Below are 24,181 nucleotides of genomic sequence, written 5' to 3'. Positions count from 1 at the left end.
ATAGCGCAATATCCACTTAAGTGCTCAAATAAATAATAATGTGAAATTGAATTCAAGCTTCAATTGAATTACATAAACAGATCAAATGAACGTTTCGGGTATCCCCTGAAGTCCTCAAAGCGCTTTACAAGGGGTCCCTGTCCAACAGCGACGTTCAACATTTAGGACAAGACATGACGCCTGTAAGGCAATATTATAGTTTTTTTCGGACAGAGACAATGCTGTTAACGGCCAGGTATTCATTTTACACCTGAGTACGGTGAGAGAATGTGAGTAAAGAGCCTTTTCCAAGGACTCAACTATGCGCCGAGCTAGACTCGAATCCAGGATCTTCTGATCCGAAAGCGAGTGTCATACCACAAGACCACACTACAATTTTGCTCTTATATTAGAGAGTGGGATCAAAAGTGCCTTTGATCACACATGCATTTTTAATTGCTGATGAGATGCCTCATGGTTAATCAAAAGAAACTTGTATTTTCAATATTTGTGTTAATTAATTTGGTAAAACCTTGATTGTGCTTAGGGTGTGGGTGTAAACGAAATTAGTAGGCTATTCTTTTCCATTTTCCAAGATTGCTGTACTGTGATTCTAATCTCTTACAACAGAGTTAAAGATGTCAGTTCCGTGTCCTTTCAATTACTAATTTAACTGCTAATTCTGACACCCAAAGAAAAGATCTAGATCATCATCATTAATAAAAACAAACTTGTCAAATCTCAACAGGTGTCCGCCACATTTGCAGCCAGTCTAGTAACAAGTCCTGCCATAGGTAGCTACCTGCAGGATATGTACAGTGAAAACATGGTGATTTGGTTGGCCTCCGCGGTGGCCATGTTGGCTGTCCTGTTCATTTTGGTGGCGGTGCCAGAATCATTACCTGAAAAGATGAGGCCAGTCAGCTGGGGATCCCAGATCTCATGGGAAAAAGCTGATCCATTCGGGGTGAGTGTTTCTAAACATATCTTATGTCTTATTCAGATGTCAGTTTAATGTAAATTTTACGTCGATTAAAACTTGAGTTTATTTGTGACAGTATTGATTCTTGTTAATTCATGGTTTATGTGCATTATTAGAATTTTCTATTTATTCAACCTTTAAATCACTTGAATAAGGATAATGTCTAAAAATTTGACTAATTAATGTTTTTACGTCTGTCTCAGTCGTCAAAAATGAATTACAGTATATTTGATAATAATAATAATAGTAAAAATGTTAATTGTGATGATGATGACAAGAATGATAATATATGATATATTATTCCATTCAACTCAGGCCCTGAAAAAGGTTGGACAGGACATCCTCATATTGTTATTGTGTGTGACTGTTTTCCTTTCCTATTTACCAGAGGCAGGAGAGTACTCATCTATATTTGTTTACCTTAGATTAGTAAGTTTTTGGGATTTATATTTTTTTTTCATTTATTGATAATATTACTCTTGTGTTATTTTTCACATAATCATGGCTTGTTATGTAAAAACATTTTTACCCGATAGTATCAAGTAATTTTATTTTTAAAAAAAATAAATTTAAAAGTCACTAAGCTGTTATAAAGCGCAATATTCACTAAATGTGCTCACACTGCTTTACAAGGGCTCCCTAGCCAACAGCAGAACTTAACATGCATGAGACAAGACTCTTGAAAGGTGCTATTACAAGTTTTTTTGAAGAGACAATGCTGTTAACAGTGATGCCAAAACTCCGGTTCACAGGAAAAAACTCCGGTCTGGAGCAAATAATTCCGGGCTCCGGGCAACCTCCGTCAAATTCCGGTGAGGTCAATTTGTTCCAAGGATACCCCCCCCCCCCCCCCCCCCCCTTCCAACCACCACATCATCATCATTGCCCCTATTATTACATAACCATCATCACTACCACTATTACTACAACCACTAACACCACATCACTACAATCTCTACCATCAGGTTTTGGCGCTTTACTTCATTTAAAATAAGGAAACTTTGGGATTGTATTTGGCAATATGTTTATGTATCATAATATAATTCTAATCAGTTATCTATTTAGAACTATACAATATGTAAACACAATGCCAAATACCATTCCAATTCCTTTTTCTTGTGTGCGGAAATTCCTCTTTCGGCATTGAAATTCCTACGAGTGGTGTCTAAAACTCCTTAACCCTCTCCTTACCAGCCATTTTCAGGATTTACCCCAAAAACTTCACACCCAACTAACACAAAATTAGATTTTTTATCACTCAAAAACACAATAGCAGTAAGTTCTTGCGATACATAACTTCTTTAGCAGAACATGCTCTACAACATACTGTTCATTTTCTTAAAATTTTATGATGTACAAAAGAAATTTGAATAAGAAAAATGTTGGTTGTATCGTAACGAATGTGACGGTTTTCCTATGGGTGGTAAGGAGAGGGTTAACTACCTACTTAGGGCTTTCAATCCGTGCTGAAGCATAGGCCATCGTCGAATCAACACTGCCAGACTAGAAAGATTGGTTGACTTTAAGCAAGGTTGACATCATCCATTTTTAGTGGAAAACACTTGGATAAAGAACAGACAATTTGGGACCAACAAGAACTGTTGACTTTAAGAGTGTTGACTTTATGCAGATTCCACTGTATTAAAACCATATGCAAGTGAAGTTGTGTATAATAGTAGTATAAATATTATATTGCGAGTGATAATTTCTTTATTTTTGGCAGTAAGTAGTGGTCTTTCAGAGCCTTTATGTCCACAGAGACAAGAGTTTATCCCAGTTTCTATAGCGTGAAAAGGACAATAGCAATTTGTTGCTACCCTTTGGATAGGATGCTAGTCTAAGTCTATTGCAAAATACTTTCCACCAGATCTAACAGACCCAGCTAGTCAATACTGGGTGGACAGGGTGGGTAAAAAAATCTCGACTGCTTCTGGGATCGACTTCGGTCCTTTTGCTTGTGAAGCGAGTGCTCTACCAACTGAGCTATCGGGACTCTTCTTTTAACAATAGACTATAATTATTGTTTTCTGCGCATGATTTTGTAATTCATCATCAGCATAATAACAATTGTTATTTTCTATATGATTCCACTGTTTGTGACAGCAACTCATCGCTATTTGTGAGTTGATTTTATGTAATTGTTTACAAACAATTTTCATCAATTCTGACAGGTAATGGATTTTTCAAAAGAGCAAGTAGCATCATACATTGCAATGGTTGGAGTTCTGTCAGTCCTTGCTCAAGTAAGAATATGTTACAGTGAATGGCACAATCAGTCGGATGGTGGACTGGTTGAACTGAGATATTGCCAAGTTTTGTTAGAAGGTCAATTTTTATCAAAAATGAGTTCTTGTCATAAATTATTAAATCAACCCTTTTTGTACATCTTCAGGAAATATCAAAGCTTAATTTCACTTCTAAATATTTTTTACACAGCTAGTCAAGTTGAAAAACTATGAAATTTGAGAAAAGTTGCTGGATACCTTTCCCATACAGCTGATCATTACTTCATGAAAAATCACCCCGATTTACTTAGAATAAACATTAAAATGCTCTGGTGAGCATTTTCAGAAAAATGCAAAAAAAAAAAAAAATGAAAATCCAAAATTTTCACCTTCCAACTGATTATGTCATGCACTGACACAATATGTTCAGTAGTGATTTTTTTTCTTCTCCTTATTTGTTAGATAACACTTTCAACACTTTCTTTTTCCGTCTTTCTTTTTTTTTTTGGACAGAGATCCACTTCCTTTTTACTTATTTTTTTACAGAGATTCTCTGAGCCTCTGCTTGGTGAATCTCAAATCTTTCAACTCAGATAATGCGGTGAAGATTACAATATTGTTGTTACAAAGATAAGATAAGAATGCAATACGTAGTGCTCATGCTTCAATCAAGTTAGTTATCTAAGTAAGTAGGCCATTGTGATATTTATAAAATGAAAATTAGTGTGTTTTGATCTCAGCCATCGACATGTACATTAGCTTCTTAAATAATAACAAAATGAAATGAATTAGTTTCATTGTTTCATGTTTCTTTGTTTTACTCTTCCTCCTCCTCGTTGTCTTCTTCTTTTCTTCTTCTTCTTCTTCTTCTTTTTCTTCAATATCTTTTTTTTTTCTCTCTCTCAAATTCTATTCTTCACTAACTTATCTTAGAGGTCTATTTAAAGGACAAGCAAATGCTCACCGCCCTCTGAAAATGTAGCCAAACTATTGCAAAACCAGATCTAATTGTCCCAGCTATCCCAGTCATGGCTGGATAGATTCGTAAAAATTTTTGACTGCACCCAGAATCAGTATTGACATCAGTCACGTTGCTTGTGAGATATGCGCTCTATCAACTGAGCTATCTGGACATTACCATTAACTAGATCTAGTTGTGGTCTAGTGGTATGACACTTGCTTTTGAACGGAAGGTCCTGAGTTCATGCCTCAGTTTGCGCATAGTTGAGTCCTTGGAAAAGGCTCTTTACTCACATTCTCTCACCGTACTCAGGTGTAAAATGAGTACCTGGCCGTTAACAGCATTGTCTCTTTCGGGAAAATTGTATTCTCACCTAACAGGCATCATGTCTCGTTCTACACGTTACATTTTGCTGTTGGTGAGGAACCCCTTGTAAAGCGCTTTGAGCACATTTAGTGGATATTGCGCTATATAAAAAAGCTCAAAGCTCAAGCTCATGAAAATGCTATAATGAGTTATCTTTTTTTTTTTCCTTCATGGTTTTAGTTGTATATGTTTTGATTTATTTACAAAAGTATGTCAAACCTCCACAAAGTCATTAAGTGCTATGATCTTTGTATTTCATTAATTTTAAAAAATGAAACAACCTTGTAAATTTGACATTCTACACTTGATGTAATTGTATTCATTCTCAAAAAAACACATCAACTCAATTTATGTTTCATATTCTTGACCATAAAATCAATTTTCGACATCTGAATCCAAGGTTGCCAATTTTTGGCATATTTACGGAATTCAGTACGTTATAAATCCTCAGAATATTCCAATCATCTGCCAAATGGAAAAAAAAAAAAAAAGTTATGTTCATAATATCTTTTTACTGGAGTTCAGCATTCAAAAAGGGGTTGGTAGATATGTTTGCTCAGACTACCTACTGGATTATGTGCTACCATAAACAATATAGTTGTTTCATGTTTTTTTATTGCGTCTTTTTACAGACTGTATTATTGGCTATACTGATGAAGTATTTGGGGCACAAACACACCATCATGTTTGGACTTGTCTTTGAACTTATTCAGTTGACTTGCTATGGCTTTGCTTCCCAGCATTGGTGAGTATGTTTTACTCTCTTCTCTTCTCTTGCTAAAACGTCTGCATATTCGTGTATGTTGTTTTGCATAGTGGATATGTGTGTTTTTATATAGTAAAAAAAAAAAAAATAAGTAGCCTGTTATAGCCATTAAGACCTGGTAGCTGTACACAATTATGGGCTTGATTTAACTTTGTTTTAATGGAAATATTTTGCTTTGGATTGAGAATATTTTCATCACAACAATGAATTCATAATAATTTGAGTTATCAGACCTGTAAATGAGTACATGTAGCATTAGGCCCGTGTAACCGGAGTTTATCCCGGCTATAGCATGAAATGGACAATAGCGATTGCTAATAACTACCCTTTAAATAGGGTGCTAGATTATCATAAAGTACTTTCCACCAGATCTAACAGACCAAGCTACCCAATCACTACTGGGTGGACAGATATGTCAGGAAAAAAATCTCGACTTCACCCGGAATTGATCTCTGTCCCTTTGCGAGTGAAGCAAGTGCTCTCTCTACTCACTGAGTTATGGGGAACTCCAATATTGAAATAGGCAATGTAGTGAAACCTTGCTTATGGCCAACTTATAGACCTGCATAGATTATGTCAATGTATTGGTAACTCTATTCATTCCTCCAAATTCTCAAACGGCCAATTATTCCCTGGTCTTAGAACTGGTAACATAACAAAATATTGGTAACTCTATTCATTCCTCCACATTCTCAAACGGCCAATTATTCCCTGGTCTTCGAACTGGTAACATAACAAAATATTGGTAACTCTATTCATTCCTCCAAATTCTCAAACGGCCAATTATTCCCTGGTCTTAGAACTGGTAACATAACAAAATATTGGTAACTCTATTCATTCCTCCAAATTCTCAAACGGCCAATTATTCCCTGGTCTTAGAACTGGTAACATTACAAAATATTGGTAACTCTATTCATTCCTCCACATTCTCAAATGGCCAATTATTTATTCCTTGGTCTTAGAACTGGTAACATAACAAAGTATTAATTTCAAATTAAAACATTGAAATGAAATCACATTTTACTCACTGCTCTTAAAACCCCTCCAAAAAATCCCAAAAACCAGTCCCTGGTAATCTTCAAATACAGACTTTAAGCTGTCTGTCATTGTAAATTTGCCTCAAACTTCAAAGGGCATGGCCATTTGATTTCGCTATTGTTTTATGTACTTGTTATTTTTAGGTGACTTTTCTATTCCAGAAAGAAAAATTAAAAGTTAAATTCAGTAGGACCATGGACATAAAGGAAAGGACTCTTAACAAAGTGGGCGTGGTCCTCTTTTCATTTGTCAAAATACGATGACTACCACAATGCGCAGAGCCACTTCCATTTTAATAGATTACTGGGTCTAAATCTCAAGTGTTTACCTCTTAATCCTCTATAAAATACTCTCGGAAGTCTGTGCGATTTTTGTAATCATAAGAGTTGCTATGATATAAATCTTTATCTCAATGATAATGGTTAACTTTAGGATTATAAAATTGACACTACTTTTTCCTTATAAACGCTAAATTAATTTTTTAAAATTCCTGTGGAACGGTGATCAATTTTAAAAGTTTCATTTCAAACTTTTATGGATTATATGTATGGTTTTTCCAAATAATAATTGTCACGATCAAATATTTTTGTTTGTTTGAAATAACAAAGTAATTATTTTATCAAATAAAAACAAGCTGTTTATACATCAACAGTTCGGAAGTTACTTCCGACTTGTTTTTACACTAGTGTTGGGCGATATCAGAAATTTTCTATATCAATAAGATACAATATTGCAGCGCTAATGATTATCACTTCCCTCGTTTGATCTTATATATCGAAACGGCAGTTGCTTTAATTCGCAGCTCGATTGTTGCAAATATAAACACAACATGTATGAAGCATGATGGTTTTCTATTTATAAGTCGATAATCCCGTAAGAAATATCTGCTGAAAAGGTTGATTAATTTTGAATTGAGGCGAGGGAAAATAGTGAAAGATAGTGCCTGGCTTAACTAATCAGACAAGAAGAATGTAGCAATAGCCCGATCTTCCTATTCATCAAACGAAAAGAGCCATTAAAAAATATATTGAGCTTTTATATTGCGCAATATCCACTAAATGTGCTCAAAGCACTTTACAAGGGGTCCTTGACCAACATCAATATTTAACATTTAGGACGGGACATGACACCTGTTAGGCAATGTTACAATTTGTTTCGGACAGAGACAACGCTGTTAACGGTCAGGTACTCGTTTTACACCTGAGTACAGTGAGAGAATGTGAGTAAAGAGTCTTTTCCAAGGACTCAACTTTGCGCCGAGTGAGGCTCGAACCCAGGGCCTTCCGATCTGAAAGCGAGTGTCATACCACTAGACCACATAGCCAGTATGACACAGTAATAGCAGCTGATTGGCCCACAGGAAATTCCTCTTCGTTGGATGTCTACTTATATTTAGGTCAATGAGTAGGACTCACCATCCAACCACTTGCCAGTAATTTTGAATTTGGATATAGAAGGTTATTGTAAAACCTGTTTGGTAAATAGTAGGTGACATATTTTTAAAAGTCTTGTTCAATTTTTGTTTCCTTTTTTTTTTGTTTTTTTGTGGTGAGAAAATTCTCACAGTAAAATAAATAAATATGAATATTTATGTTGCGCACTTCCACAAAGTTATCATGCTCAATGCCCTTCTTAATGTTTTGTCATTCCCTCAGCAGGCCATATGGAGCCATATTTTCTCTTCATACAGTACAGTAGTCTGTTACACTTCCTTTCTTGCACTAAGATTCTAATGGTATCTACCATTGCCTATGGCCAAGTACTCATTCACATTCGAGTCAAGTAGGGTAATGTGTGTAAAAGGAAACATCAGGATCAGAATTTTCCACATTCACTCATCTGGCCACTGACCACGCTTAACATTGCTTGACTTTTGTTGCAAGACAAGAGTTTATTCCTCATAGTGGGGACTTGTGCTTGTTTCTGGATGAGACTTTTAGGTGATCTCATACTAAGTACTTTGATAGTTGCTCTTGGAATCTACATATTTGAACCATCCCCATTTGTCTTACTTTTTTTTTCAAGTCCTTTTAATACGATTCAATAGTCTGATGTCATGCCGCCCGGCAACGGCGGCCATCTTGGTCTAAACAACGAAAATCATTACTTTTTATTTTTCATGCTGGCTAGAACTTTTCATATGCCTTGTGATCAGAATGTGTAAATGTCAAAATAGGATCCAAATTCTGTGGGTTTTTTTCCCTCTGGATACCCTTTATGCTCGCCAGAGAAATATTTCATACGGGCGTCCGCCATTGTTCCGATAGTTTAGAGCCAGTGTTACCAAGTTACCATGCGTCATTAGGAAGGAATTTTTAATTCAGAAAAGTGAGTGGAGCAGGCACTTATGTTGGTAACAACAAGATATGAAGTGAGTAGAAAAGTGCCAGGAGACAATAGAGAATAAAAATTTTTTTCGCGGCGGTGGTGGGGTTTGAACCTGCGACCTTATTGGTACGACAACTCCGCCTGGCAGGTGAGAGCGTGGCTCTACCGTGTGAGCCATCCACGAACACAAAATATTCGTTTCAAACCCAAAGTCATTTCTAGATCCCTCTCTCACCCACTTCTTGAGATCGCCGATTCGTTCACCACCATCGCGAAGTAAATTTTGACCAGCAGTTAAGCTCAACAGCCAATATTCTCATCACAAACATATAACATAGAAACGATTGAGACATTGAGTATGCTCCGGTGTATGGGGTGAATTTTTAATTCAGAAAAGTGAGTGGAGCAGGCACTTATGTTGGTAACAACAAGATATGAAGTGAGTAGAAAAGTGCCAGAAGACAATAGAGAATAAAAAATTTTTTCGCGGCGGTGGTGGGGTTTGAACCTGCGACCTTATTGGTACGACAACTCCGCCTGGCAGGTGAGAGCGTGGCTCTACCGTGTGAGCCATCCACGAACACAAAATATTCGTTTCAAACCCAAAGTCATTTCTAGATCCCTCTCTCACCCACTTCTTGAGATCGCCGATTCGTTCACCACACCATCGCGAAGTAAATTTTGACCAGCAGTTAAGCTCAACAGCCAATATTCTCATCACAAACATATAACATAGAAACGATTAAGACATTGAGTATGCTCCGGTGTATGGGGTGAATTTTTAATTCAGAAAAGTGAGTGGAGCAGGCACTTATGTTGGTAACAACAAGATATGAAGTGAGTAGAAAAGTGCCAGAAGACAATAGAGAATAAAAATTTTTTTCGCGGCGGTGGTGGGGTTTGAACCTGCGACCTTATTGGTACGACAACTCCGCCTGGCAGGTGAGAGCGTGGCTCTACCGTGTGAGCCATCCACGAACACAAAATATTCGTTTCAAACCCAAAGTCATTTCTAGATCCCTCTCTCACCCACTTCTTGAGATCGCCGATTCGTTCACCACCATCGCGAAGTAAATTTTGACCAGCAGTTAAGCTCAACAGCCAATATTCTCATCACAAACATATAACATAGAAACGATTAAGACATTGAGTATGCTCCGGTGTATGGGGTGAATTTTTAATTCAGAAAAGTGAGTGGAGCAGGCACTTATGTTGGTAACAACAAGATATGAAGTGAGTAGAAAAGTGCCAGAAGACAATAGAGAATAAAAATTTTTTTCGCGGCGGTGGTGGGTTTGAACCTGCGACCTTATTGGTACGACAACTCCGCCTGGCAGGTGAGAGCGTGGCTCTACCGTGTGAGCCATCCACGAACACAAAATATTCGTTTCAAACCCAAAGTCATTTCTAGATCCCTCTCTCACCCACTTCTTGAGATCGCCGATTCGTTCACCACCATCGCGAAGTAAATTTTGACCAGCAGTTAAGCTCAACAGCCAATATTCTCATCACAAACATATAACATAGAAACGATTGAGACATTGAGTATGCTCCGGTGTATGGGGTGAATTTTTAATTCAGAAAAGTGAGTGGAGCAGGCACTTATGTTGGTAACAACAAGATATGTAGTGAGTAGAAAAGTGCCAGAAGACAATAGAGAATAAAAAATTTTTTCGCGGCGGTGGTGGGGTTTGAACCTGCGACCTTATTGGTACGACAACTCCGCCTGGCAGGTGAGAGCGTGGCTCTACCGTGTGAGCCATCCACGAACACATTTTTATTCTCTATTGTCTTCTGGCACTTTTCTACTCACTTCATATCTTGTTGTTACCAACATAAGTGCCTGCTCCACTCACTTTTCTGAATTAAAAATTCACCCCATACACCGGAGCATACTCAATGTCTCAATCGTTTCTATGTTATATGTTTGTGATGAGAATATTGGCTGTTGAGCTTAACTGCTGGTCAAAATTTACTTCGCGATGGTGGTGAACGAATCGGCGATCTCAAGAAGTGGGTGAGAGAGGGATCTAGAAATGACTTTGGGTTTGAAACGAATATTTTGTGTTCGTGGATGGCTCACACGGTAGAGCCACGCTCTCACCTGCCAGGCGGAGTTGTCGTACCAATAAGGTCGCAGGTTCAAACCCCACCACCGCCGCGAAAAATTTTTTTATTCTCTATTGTCTTCTGGCACTTTTCTACTCACTTCATATCTTGTTGTTAGGAAGGAAGTGACGTTACGACTGTTGAAGAGTATTGTACATCAAGAATCTTTTCACTATTCAATGTATTTCCTTTTTACTGGCGCTGCTATGTCCAAAATTCAAATGTGTTGCAAGCGCCGTAAAACCCTTAAAAACAAACAAAAAACAAGACAAGATTGTGTAACACTAAGCCACACAGCCATCTCATTGATATTCTTGCTCATCCTCAGGATCATTTGGGTGTCCGGATGCATGGCTGCCATATCCAGTATAGCTTATCCTTCCATTAGTTCTTTTGTGTCTGCACATGCCAGTGCTGACCAACAGGGTAAGACTTACGTTTATGATGATGATAATGATAATGATCATAATGATGTTGATTGGCGTAATAATAATGGTAATATTAATGATATAATAATACTGATGATGATGACGATTATAATAATATTATATATCAGTAAAAATGAGAGTAACAATAATAATGATAATAATAATAATTTTGATGATGATACTGTAATTATAATAATATCAATAACATTAAAAATGATAGTAAAATAACCAATAACAACAACAACAACAACAACATTGCCAATTTTCAGTATTTTTACAGAAGTCAGTATATTATAAACCCTCAGTATATTTTCCAATCACCCGCTAAAAAAGTAAGTACATAACGTCTTTTTGCGGGTGGTTGGATGGGAGCATCACCCTTGAATCATATACCTATGATGTTCGCATGGGTGTACGATCCGATAGTGATGTCGTTTCTTCTTCTCTTTACTAGCCTATCCTGCTTCTTTGGTTTGTGATTGTATTTTTGACAGGGGATATTTTTTTTTCTGTAAATCTTCTGCCTGTTTGTTCTTGGTTATTTATAATTTAGCTTATGATATCTTTAGGTTATGATTTTGATTTACATTTGTACCATTTTTGTTAGATTGCTTGTTTTTTTGTTTCAGCGGTCTCTCATATATAACCTCAATTGTGTTGGAAGAGACCTAAAGCAACAAACAAAACAAAAAACCGTCTTTTTACTGAATTTTTTCATCCTGAATTGACATCCCTAGATAATATTGATGATGATGTAATGAAAACAATCACATTACTTACCTATCCTCTTGGCTCCTTGGTGAAATATAAGGCGCCAATTACAGGACAGGATGATATGTTGACGTCATAGTGACAAGCGTTAAAATGGCAGGGTATACATTATGTTGATACACAGGAACAATCAAACAAAAATTAAAGGGGAGCCAATGACGTACAATGTAAGTAAGTCAATGTCAATCAGAATTACATGACAGCTCTTTAAAGGGTTGATATTGAAGAAGTTGTGCGGCTATGTGGTCTTGTGGTATGACACTTGATTTCGGATCGGAAGGTCTTGGGTTCGAGCCTCGCTTGGTGCATAGTTGAGTCCTTGGAAAAGGCTCTTTAGTCACATTCTCTCACCGTACCCAGGTGTAAATGAGTACCTGGCTGTTAACAGCATTGTCTTTGTCCGAAAAAATTGTAATATCGCCTAACAGGCATCATGTCTTGTCCTACATGTTGTGTTGCTGTTGGCATGGGACCCCTTGTAAAGCGCTTTTAGCACTTTTAGTGGATATTGCACTATATGAAAGCTCAATTATTATTTATTATGAGAACATTACTAACCTGTAGTCATAGGATTTGAAAAAAGTGGGATCAGCTTAATCATTAAAAAATTTTCTTTGTTTTTTTTTTTTTTCAGGAGTGGCTCAAGGTGTTGTCACGGGTATCAGAGGTTTGTGCAATGGTCTGGGCCCAGCGATGTTTGGTTTCATCTTTTACTTGTTTCACGTAGACCTCAACGAAAAAGACTTAGATGAGCATCTTTCAGACAAGAAAAATAATGTGTCTCTTATGTCAATGAACCAGGCCTTTCAGGTAAACTATTCGATCATTGTTTGACAAGAAATTGAAATGCCAAATGCATAGATAGTAGGATAGTAGTAAGCCTCGCAGTCTGAATGACGCTTGCTGAGAATTGTGTGATTTAGTCATAATCGATGCATTGAATGTTCAATTTATTTACTTCTTTTTTTTCCAGAGTTAAAGAAGTGGTCCAAATAATTATTTTTATGTCAAAAATCTTTCGGGTATTGATCCTGAGGGGTTCTAATAGCTCAATTGGTAGAGCACTCACTCCACAGTCATAGGGACCAAGATCGATCCCATGTGAAGTTTATAAACAGCTTGCACAGAATAGAAAGCAATGAACGCTTCACAATTACAAATTCTGACAAACAATAATATTACTGTTTCGTTGTCCATAAAACTAATAAAAAAAAAAAAAGAACAGAAAAGAATCCCAAAAGACAATATTTTTAAAAACCCATGTCTTGAACAGACTTAAATTTATCCAATTAATAGTACAGCTTGCATTGATATAATTTTAAGCCTATTGGTGGGTTACAGACTTAAATTTATCCAATGAATAGCACAGTTGAAGTCGATAATTGGACTACTGCGATTTTGGAACGATTTATGCATTCCAGTGCTGTTCCAATTAAGCGGCTTGCACTGTATTATTCTTCCACTTATGATGTTATTTATTATCATTAGAATTGGAATCCATTCAATTTTTAAGTTTCCCTTTTCTCCATCTGCAGAGAGTCGTTCCTGGTCCTCCATTTGCTTTTGGAGCGGTGTTAGTCATTATGGCCTTGCTCGTAGCTGCCTTTATTCCCACAAATCCACACGGAATATTAGCTAAAAAGCCAAAAGGTACACCTGGTTTTGAAATGACAGACGATGTTGGTGAGTTTTGTTTTCTTTTTCTGATGTAGTGTCTAGGTGTTTTCAAATAATTCTTTATAAAATTGTAATCCGTGCATATTTTAGAACAGCTCTCACCTGTCTGTCTTTAATTACCACAATTTTCTCAGTTACGCTCTGTCCCTTTCTCTTTTCCTTGAATCGTTTTTAAACGTCATACTATTTACTCTTGTGACCATATCCTAGGTATTTAAACCAGTAAAAAATGTTGAGACATTTGCTATTTGATGAAATATTGTCATATAATTATAATCATTTCAAGAGTTACACAATGAATGGTGCAGTGTGAAGACTTGATGTGAGTACCAGTTTAATAAGGCATAAGAATCCTATATTATTGAGATTCCCAGATATTTTCTGACATGTCTTGATGTAGACAGAAGCACCCTCTTAGTTTCAACTTGGAATAATAGAAGTTCCACCATATATACATGCAGTCGATGGCTGACACTGGAAGCCATGGTCCATAAATCGTGAACACAAGTCCATGTGTTCATGAATGTTTTTTTTCTTCTCTCCTTCTATATTTAGAATACTACAAAGATTGAACTTGAATATGATGGGTTAATACTTTTGCTTGACCCTTCACCTCTTGTGTGGGCTGTGAGTGATATTTTAACTAACAAAGAAAGTTAGAAGTCACCCCCCTCCTCCCTCTTCCCCCACCCACGTGCTTACAAGGGATTTGACAGTGTAGAGAGTTGATTTTAATTAGACAAAAGAGAGAGTTTTTACTACAGGTATGTAGTTTGTAGAACTTTCTTTCATTGCATGTGTGTATAATCTAACACACACCCAAGCAACAATATAGGATAATTGACTTTTATAGCCTTTTATTCAACTCTTTGTAATCCACTGTCTGATGCTAGGTTACTCAAGTCTTGCCCTAGGCTTTCACAGTGATTATTGGTAATATTTATTTTTTTTTTAGTTGTAAAAACTCTTAATAATTCTCTGTTTTTAAACCATTGATAAAATATTCAACTTTTTTTTTTTTAAATACAAAGGAGATCAATTTTTGTGACCACCATTGCATGAAGGATTCCATTCTTCTGGCAAGTTTTCATTGCCTCATTGATTTCCGGTCGGCATGTAAGACTTAGTTGAGTTAAGCTTTGCCCTCATTCCCAATAAGTTATACTACATTGTGTAGACCCGATGACCCATGAAATTAATCAGCTGAATTATCTTGTCATTCAATGGTTAAATAGCACTGAATTTCTGGCCTAACCCTGAAATTTGATTGGATATGCCAAAAATCTTGCTCAAGTCATATTCTTATATAACCTGATATGAGACAAATCTAACCATCAAGATTAGGATATCTTGCAGTTTATCTAATGAAAATGTCTCTGCTTTAAGCTCGAAGGAAAAAATAAAGATATGTATTGAATTGTAAGCTTCAATTTATTAGACGAAGACGAATACTGTGGATGTTTCGGGTTTCCCGTTTATAAACAAAACAAGAAGAATGAATAATCAGTTAAAGAAACTTGAGTCTTATATGTAAGATCCGTAACCACTGGACTACAGTAACAAAGATAAAACAAGTAAAAACAAATACTTTCAGGCCTTTTGACCAAAAGTTAATTTTAAATCTCTTGAATAGAGAGTATTTTTTAAAAAATTGTTTGAAGGAAAGGACAAGTCATTAAACATTTACATTAAGTCTATTATATCTCTACTATTGAGAATAGATGTACACTAGAAGTAGTTATATATTTACAAAATTATGATATTTAATGTTATGATGATTTTGTTTTGTTTGACCGATGAACAGATAGATTTCCTTCTTTTTGACAAATTGCCATTATCATCACTGATATAACACTACAAACTTTGTCAATGACGATCAGTATCAGGCATATATGCTCCCAATATTTCCTCAATATTCTTGACACCAGGAAAACCGTACAGCTTTCCATCATTCATAAAATGCTCATTCAGTCATATTTTAATGTTGATTTGTTTTTTTCTTTCTTTTTTTTTTTTTAAATTTATTCAGGAGCAAGTAAAAAGCACGAAATTGAGCCCCTAATGACAGACACAGATGTAGAATTATGAAAATTGTCAAAGGTGACAGAAAGCTTGCATGTTATTACTTCTGGTGACCAAAAATAAATTTCTTTGCTTTTTGTTCTTAAGTTTTTAAAGGAATTCTCTCACCAGTACGACGAGAGTAAAATCAACACCCACGATTCAAACATTGAACTGTGATTTATTACCATTCATAGCTTACATAATGTGTTCAATCACATTTTTTTTTGTCTTTGAACTTTAATATACTTGGTGAAGGCTACATTTATAAATCAAACAAAATTGCTTTTACTGTTTCCATTTTGTCCTCCCCTCGTTCCTGTTATAAATTGTGACAAGAGCTTTCTCACCATTTGTACTCATTTCATCATATGTACATGTACAAACTTTCCCTCCATTTTATTTATTAATTCTAATATTTTTTGACAATGATTAAAATGGTCAAAAAAAATTATTTTTTTTAAATGACATGATATTGCGCTGACATATTAATAAAAACTTATATTCTAAAAAAGATACTAACTGTAATGAATTTTCCATTCTTTTTCAAAGTTCTTTGAATTTTCCATTTTAAAAAATATATTTTTTTTTTAAATGTTAGCGTTTATTTTCATTTAATGTTTCTGCTTAGATAATAGTTTGAATTAAATTGACATATACGTTCATTTCATAATATTAAAAGGTTTCCTACCAAATCGGATCTCAAAGTAAATTTTTTTTTTTCATTGAAATGTTGATGAGATGTAGAGAGTTCAAAACAAGATAGATATAAAAGCATTTATTCGCCATATGTTTTCAAGGTAGGAATGAAGACAGATTCACAAAAACATACACTGTTCCTGTTTACTTCCTGAGAGGCCAGTTCTGCCATTCATCAAATTGCGTTAATTAATTAAAAACTTAGAAGAAAATTGACATGTCATAATTGCTATTTTGTGAATTCAATTGTATTTTTTAATGTAATACTTTTTTTTTTGATTATATGATTTATTTTTTCTTTTCTTCTTTTTGTTTTAAAATTATTTTTTAAAATTTATTCTTTCCTGTCGTTTACAATACTAATATATTTTCTTATCAGATTAAATTAGATATGTCGCGCACTGAAAATGGTTATTTTCAATATTAAATGACCATTGCCTTTTTTTTGTTTTTGTTTCAATGTAATACAATATTGAAATGTCAATGAAAGTTAAAGACTGACGTTGAAGCTTTGTTGGACTCTTGTAATTTGTGATACAATTTCACTCTCTTGTATTTTATACCATATTAAAATGTACATTTGGATGGAGTGAAAGTTACTTGTATGTTGGCTTGTAGATGTAAATATTAATTATTTATTTCATTCTGCATGCTTTTCAGAACAGAAAAAAAAGTAGTTTATTCATATAAGGAAAATCTATGTGCTTCCTATTCCATATGTAGCATTTCAACAACAACAAAAAGTAGACTGCATTGAATGCACGCACACTGATTGAATGCTCACTTATGAAAATACATTTGATGAACGTAATCATTTCGTAAATTTGATTAACTTGAAGTCGTATTGTGCTATATTTGTTTGTTTATTTGGTTGGTTGGGTTTTTTTTTCTCTCTTTCTTATAACTTAAGATAAAGTCAGATTGTTATGTGTGTATTTTTCTTTTCTATCTTTTTCTTTTAAGATGGAGTCAGATGGAAAAGTGAATTTTTAAATTTTTTTTTGTTGCTTTTTTTTATTTCTGTCTTTTTCTTAAGATGGACAAGTGTATTTGTTTTTTTTGGGTTTTTTTTTTTTTTGCCTTTCTTTTTTTAAAGATGGAGTGAGATGGAAAAGTGCCTACTAATGTAATCCAATGTAATTTTGCCATATTTTATTGCTTACAAAATACCTTACGTGAAGTGAGATAAAGTGGTGTTGTTACACTCACACAGCATTACCAAACCTCATCCTTTGCTCGCAAAGCAGTAAAGCCAACCCGTGCTGAGAAGTGCATAATATAAAAGCATTATTATTTGGAGCGACGAAATATGTTTATAGATTTTTTGTTCTCATATACTTCTTGACATTTTATTAGATCTATGTCATGAGTTTTTTATATGAAGTGTATAAAGAGAATAGAGCACCCATTAATGACCAGATGTATTATATTTCTGTCAATTAATTTAATGAATGAGTGGGATGGGATCTTCGACCACCTACAGTGGATGGAAAGGTCACTCTTCCTGTGTCTTTTATCCCCTTTTATATTTTTTCCCTTTCCACCTTGCTTTCTGCCCTTGTTCTGGATTTAGATTGCTCAGTTTTTTTCCCCTGGTCCTGGCAGGAACCATTAGCTGAGAGAGAGGCTCTCAAATAATGTATAGATCCTCTTTTAAGAGCTGATCTTTTTTTTTTCTCCTTGATTATGTACCTTTATAGTTTTTAATTTAGAATATATTGTACTTTGTAAGCATTGGAGTGTATCGTTGATGAACATGCCAGGATCCTTTGCTTATGCCTGGATGGGACTTTCAGGTATAATGTCAAATTAGGGACATTGATGGATTCTTTGTGGATCTTCTGTTTGTTCTCTGTTAGGACCAGTCCTCTTCGTCTCACTTTTTCTTAGGCTGTTTTAACTTCAGATTTACAACTTTTCTTCTATCATCTTCCTTTTTTTTTCTGGCGCTGAAGTGTCATAAGCGCTGTAAAACCCCTAAAACAAAACTATGAAGGAATGTGTTGTGAGTCATTATATCTCTGTCAGATATGTTTACATTTGACTTTACTCATTTAGAAACGGGTTGCATGTTTGTGTGTTAAGCAAACAGTTGGGGCGTATTCTGTTCTCAGTGTGCCAAAATAATAGAATTTGTCATTGGAACTCAACTCTCAAAGTCTTGATTTAGATTTAGGTTGATTCCTATAATCGCAAAAAAAAAAAAAAACAACAATTTATACTATTAATGATAATGCTTACAAGTTACTGTTTGGTTTTTATTTGTTATAACAAATTTTTAGAGAATTTTTTTTTTCTCTTGGTTTTGATTTTCGGCTCTTTAAAAGTTTTAGTATTTTTGTATTATTCAATGTATGGAAAAGTAAGCGTTAGTCTAGTCTTTTATTATGACGCATTCCTATTTCATTCCACATTAAGCAATGTTAGTTATTACAGTCATACCAAACATTATTGATGCTATTCTCAGGAATTCTTACCTGTTGTGGTGTTGGGAACTACCCATGACAATGAAAATCACAATAACTATTTTTCACAATGATATTATCATTTTTGAAATTTTGCTTTCCTTTCATTAAGTTCTTCTTGAAAACAGAAAAGAATACCTATTTTACTGCCTTTTTTTTTCTTCATTTGCATAATTGTCCATTAAGTAAATATATATTTAATGAAATCAAAAACCATTTTCATCACAAAACATGAATTAAGAATTTGATTTTAGATTTTTTGCCGGCTGGGGTCTTCTGACCTCCCGAGGTGGGTGGAGAGGTCACTTTGCCTTCTATCTGCCGTCATCTGTTTTCCCTTTCCATGTTTCTCTCTGTCTCTGACATTTTTTCCTCAACCTAGCGGGGAAGCAGTCAAATGTGTAGTTCCTTATTTATTTATTATTGAGAGATAATATTTTTTACCTTATAAACCAACTGTCTGTGCTATTATGTGCTGTTATAGTCTTTATAGTTTTGAATTTATTATAGTTTGCAAACATTTGAGTGCTTTCTTCATAGCATGATCCTTTGCTTGTGTCTGGATGGGACTTTTAGGCAATATCAAAATAGGCTCATCGACAGAATTTTAATGGAATCCCCTGTTCCCTATTTGAACCAGTCCCCTTTGTCTGACTTTCTCTTTGGATCTACAACTTTTCCCCAATCATCTTCCTTTTGTCTGCTGCTGAAATGACCTGCAAGTTTTGCTAGCGAAAAGCCCAGAAATCTAAAACTAATTTTAATATTAGATTTTTTGTTTGTTTCCTTCTCATTATAGTTTGTAAAGATGACTTCAGAATCAAGTATTCTTCAATAAACATGACATTTTCTTTAAGATTTCATCACCAATTGGTACCTACCTGCAATGTGTTTGGATGGTAAAACCCAGTTGTCCACTGCCTTAATGATAGAACAATAGGATTTAACACATCTATTTAAAGTATGTTTAGCTCAGTTATATTTGAAATTAGAAATTGTAATACCGACATAATGCATTCAGAGCTTCCAACTCCTGTTTGTTTTGTTTTTTTCCATAAATTTTTCCTATTATTTTTTATTTAGGGTCGTTTGGAGGTTCGTGATTGAATTTTTAAAAAAACAAGCAAAAAAAAAAAAAACCACACCAACTTTTAAAAAAAAATAAAAAATTGAATATCTGCTTTCTGATTTAGTGATATTTACTCATGTGATGTGACCAATCCTAATGTCTTTTGTTTTTTATCACATTTCTATTGAATTTCGGTTCAAGAACTTCCAATTCTTAGTGTCTTTTTACACAGGACACTGGATTCCTGCACACTTTGCAGTGCAGCACGCTGGAGCTCAGTGACCAAGTTTTATCTCGATAATAGGTTGTTATGAGCATCTGATTTTGGCATACTTGGATTCTAGCACACTTTTTGGCCTCTCCTGAGAGCATGCTAGAATCCAGCGAGTACTGTGTTGTAAATATAAAATGTTGATTCCATAGAACAGCAACTAACAAAATTCTCTGTCTTACATTTTCCTTTTTCGCTTCAGGAAAAGAAGTCCTGATATGAATATCACAATCCCAATATTGAAGTCTTATTCACATGTGTATGGGTTGGCTGCTCTGAGGGTATCATCTAACTTTCCTTTGCCACGTCCATGAGAAAGATCATTATGGTGTAAAAAGAAAGAAAGAACCTATTATTTCTTCTAGATTTTGGATGTATTAATGCCTGCCCTTTATGTCAGGTTGTTGCAAAGCTTTAAATTTACCAAATGGTTTGGCGTGTCTGGGTTAGGTTTTTTGACCACTCGTTTGTATTGACGTTCTTGAGTGAAGACTTGTTTTCTCATTAGCTTTTTTTCCACTATACTTTAGAAATACTATATTATTATTTTAGTTTAGTCATCTGTAACTGTAAAACTTATTGCTAGTGAAATTAAAGGAATTGTAGGTAGGACCACAGGATCTGAAAGGCAGAGACACATTCTTATTCATAAATCAAACTTGTAATAATTTTGTTGTATTTATATCAACTTCTGGGTCTCAGAGATACACGTGATACATTCGAGGAATGTGACGGACATTGAACACTTTGACTCTGATAGATGATTTTTTGTTTTAAAAATGGGCTGGATTTTATTGACTGATTGTATTTTTGCCATATTTGAATTCATCTCTACTACATAATGATAATGCCATTTGACTGTGCGGAGTTCTGTTTTCTTTTTCTTTATGTTTGTATGTCTGTCTGTGTTTTTTTTTTTTTCATAGCTCTGTGTTCTGTATAACAAACACGGATTATTTGAGATTTTGTGACTAATCAATGTCACCTATAGGTATGTTAGGCGAGTGGATGCTTGTATCACTTAGATCACAGTTATTTATAATAATCGACAAAGAATACAATGCCTATCTCTTTGGTTTGCTTTTTGCTTTGAAAAAAAAAAAAAGCATCACTTTTTCATATTATTATTTTTTTTTCTTTCCTTGCATTATATATTCATGTTTTGAAATGAATACTAAACAGCCATACACTGGGTGTGGGCCCTTGTCTGTCGGTAGTGTAGGCCAACTCTCATGCTGTGTCTTCTGTCCCCTTCCAAATGATCTCTTCTTATCTGGGATTCGCTCAAGCCCCGATTTGGATCCTTTGCGAAAAGGATATCCGTCAAATGTTATATTTCTTTTTAAAGTTGATTTATTTTTGTTGTTGTAAATCATATCCCTGTTTATGCTATTTTTAATTAATCAATTGTAACGATGTGAGTGTGTCCCTCATGGCTGTGTCTGGGTTGGACTTTCTAGTAGTCTCTGACTAGACATTAGAATAGACTGCCCCTGAGATCTATTTCTGATTCATGTTTAGTTTGAAGTTATCCCATTTGTTTTACTTTGATCAGAAACTCTAAGACCTACAATTTTTTTACCATCTCCTCTTTCGTCTTCTAAATCTATCTGGGGTGATAAGGCCATAAACTATTGCCAGCACCAGATAATTCCTAAAAACAGAGAAACTCACTGGGTGGGGATCCTGACCTCCCATAGTGGGCAGGGAGGTACATGCTGTTTCTTCTATCCCCCCATACCCGTTTCCCAATTGTTTCCTGTCATTGTCTTGGAATGAGATAACTTAGTTTTGTCCTGATCCTTGCCGGAGCTCCTTGGCTGGGAAGGGAAACAGTCGAATGTATAGTTATAGTTTTGGGAGATGATATTATTTTCCTTGTAAATCATCTCTCTGTTATGCATTGTATTATGTTGAGTTTACATATTATATCATATGATTGGTAAACATTTGAGTGTATTCCTCTTAGTTGGGACCTGTGCTTGTGTCTGGATGAGACTTTTAGGTGTCTCAAACTAAGTACATTGGTGGTATGCTCTTGGAATCTACATCTGATCCCTATTTGTTCCCAGTTCCCCTATGTCTTACTTTTTCTTGGGTGCTTACATTGTAATTCTATAACTTTTTACTATCCCATTTTCTTCCTTTTTACTGGCGCTGATATAACCTAAATGTGTTGCAAGCGCCGTAAAACCCTTAAAAACAAACAAACAGAGAAACTCACGCCCAGTGCTAATCTGCTTTGGTTTGCCTATAAATGTTATAATTTTGAATTGTTATGCTTTTGTAAGAAATCCCAGGAAAATATTTTCATCTGTTTGAAAATAAGAATCACAATCACAGGCGATGTGGCAATATCTGTTTCTATTGTTATTGTTATTATTATTGTAGGTTGTATGTTACAAACTTGCTGACTTAAATTTGGCAACACCTCAAATATTGCCAGATTGTGGTGGGCAGAAACCCCTATCACTATCATCCAGGGAAATATTAATCGCCGCAGGGCTGGGTTTAATCAGTCTTGCTATCTCTTTTAACTTCTATCCCCGACCTGTCCATGTGGCTTTTTATTTATTTATTTATTTTTTTCTTTCTGGAATGGGAGGGCGGTGGGACCATTTAGTTTTGCTTAAACCTTGGATTCCAAGAGGAAATCACTCAGATGGATTGTCTTTTTGTGATAGATGATGTTGCTTTCCTTAATATAAATCATCTCTCCATTATTGGTTATGTCAGAGTTTGGGTTTTACAATAATACTAATACAGGAAATTTCAATTACGTTTAACCGTGAGCCATTAGTGAATCCCCTTGCAGAGATTGTGGGGTGCCAAATGTCGTAGTTTAAAGCGGTTACAGGTTAGCTACAAGGGGCATTTTGCTCTTTTAGGTAGACCTGTCTTGTCATGTTTTTTTTTAAAAACTTACAAAACAAATTGTTAGTGCTTTGTCAAAACCCTTTCTCCATTTTCTCTCAATTTGATTTTCAATTTCCATCCTGTTATGAGTAATATTGGCGGTTTACCTCAGTGGAAGAACTTTAATGAAACCTGATGTGGCACTGTTTAATTTGAATTAACTTGCCTACTTTACTGATTTCCTGGGATTTGCCTCTATGTTCATGATCATTATAATGTATGTAAATGTAATTTTGCATCATCTATACATAGTTTGAAAAATTAATGTGATTAAAATCCGAGATACTGAAGACTTCGTTTTCCTTTTTTTAATTAAGATTTTAGTTATGAGAACTAAACTATGGATTGCTGGCGAGGCCACTTCTTTCCAGTCCCGGGGATCCCCATTAAAAAAAAAAAGTTGAAAGCATGGTTCCTTTTTTTTTTCTTGTAAATCTCTGGTACATATGTGAAATATTTTATTTTTTAGTTTTGAATTTATACTTTGTAAACATTTGAGTTTTTCCTTGTAGCGCGATCCTTTGTATGGGACTTTTAGGGAATTGATTGTTCATTGAATCTACATACATATGTATGTTCCTGATTTGAACCCGTCCCCTTTTACTTCTTCTTTAGCGCTTTGTTGAGTTTAGATCTTGAACCTTTCGCTCATCATCTTCCTTGTTGTAAAACCCCTAAAAACATCCCTTTCCCCACAGGCTCCTGTCCTTATTCTGGACTGAGGTAACATAGACAACTGCCTGGGTGGGGATCCTGACCTCCCATAGTGGGCAGGGAGGTACATGCTGTGTCTTCTATCCCCCCATACCCGTTTTCCAATTGTTTCCTGTCATTGTCTTGGAATGAGATTACTTAGTTTTGTCCTGATCCTTGCTGGAGTTCCTTGGCTCGGAGGGAAACTTATAGTTTTGGGAGATAATATTTTTTTCCTTGTAAATCATCTCTCTGTTATGCATTGTATTATGTTAAGTTTACATTACATATTATATTATATGATTGGTAAACATTTGAGTGTATTCCTCTTAGTCGGGACCTGTGCTTGTATCTGGATGAGACTTTTAGGTGATCTC

The 24,181-nt window shown here is 35.2% G+C and overlaps 1 protein-coding gene and 1 long non-coding RNA gene across 3 annotated transcripts in view; both read left to right on the top strand.

The window, feature by feature from the left end:
* The window catches only part of LOC144966435 (hippocampus abundant transcript 1 protein-like), a 28,724-nt gene extending 10,210 nt beyond the window's left edge, over positions 1–18,514 (top strand). Inside the window, exons 6-14 of one of the 2 annotated variants that reach the window (XR_013644219.1) lie at positions 728–946; positions 1,277–1,390; positions 3,133–3,204; positions 5,146–5,258; positions 11,083–11,180; positions 12,588–12,763; positions 13,489–13,636; positions 14,186–14,394; positions 15,660–18,514. Coding sequence is in view for 1 of the 2 variants with exons in the window: in XM_078902934.1 (XP_078759060.1) it covers positions 728–946; positions 1,277–1,390; positions 3,133–3,204; positions 5,146–5,258; positions 11,083–11,180; positions 12,588–12,763; positions 13,489–13,636; positions 15,660–15,718 (999 nt within the window). In the remaining variant the exon portion in view is untranslated. The remainder of the gene's footprint in view (positions 1–727; positions 947–1,276; positions 1,391–3,132; positions 3,205–5,145; positions 5,259–11,082; positions 11,181–12,587; positions 12,764–13,488; positions 13,637–14,185; positions 14,395–15,659) is intronic. The other variant, XM_078902934.1, reaches the window with a different exon arrangement.
* A 1,140-nt stretch (positions 18,515–19,654) lies between these two features.
* On the top strand, positions 19,655–23,401 carry LOC144966436 (uncharacterized). The gene is made up of 2 exons (XR_013644220.1): positions 19,655–19,816; positions 20,398–23,401. It is a non-coding gene; the product is annotated as an uncharacterized LOC144966436 (long non-coding RNA).
* Positions 23,402–24,181: the final 780 nt, after the last annotated feature.

The sequence above is a fragment of the Berghia stephanieae genome, chromosome 1, assembly GCF_034508935.2.
Source record: "Berghia stephanieae isolate SIO BIC M18660-M18661 chromosome 1, UCSD_Bste_1.3, whole genome shotgun sequence".
Lineage (NCBI taxonomy): Eukaryota > Metazoa > Mollusca > Gastropoda > Nudibranchia > Aeolidiidae > Berghia > Berghia stephanieae.
The sequence above is the reverse complement of the archived record's forward strand: the minus strand, read 5'-3'. Positions and strand labels throughout refer to the sequence as shown.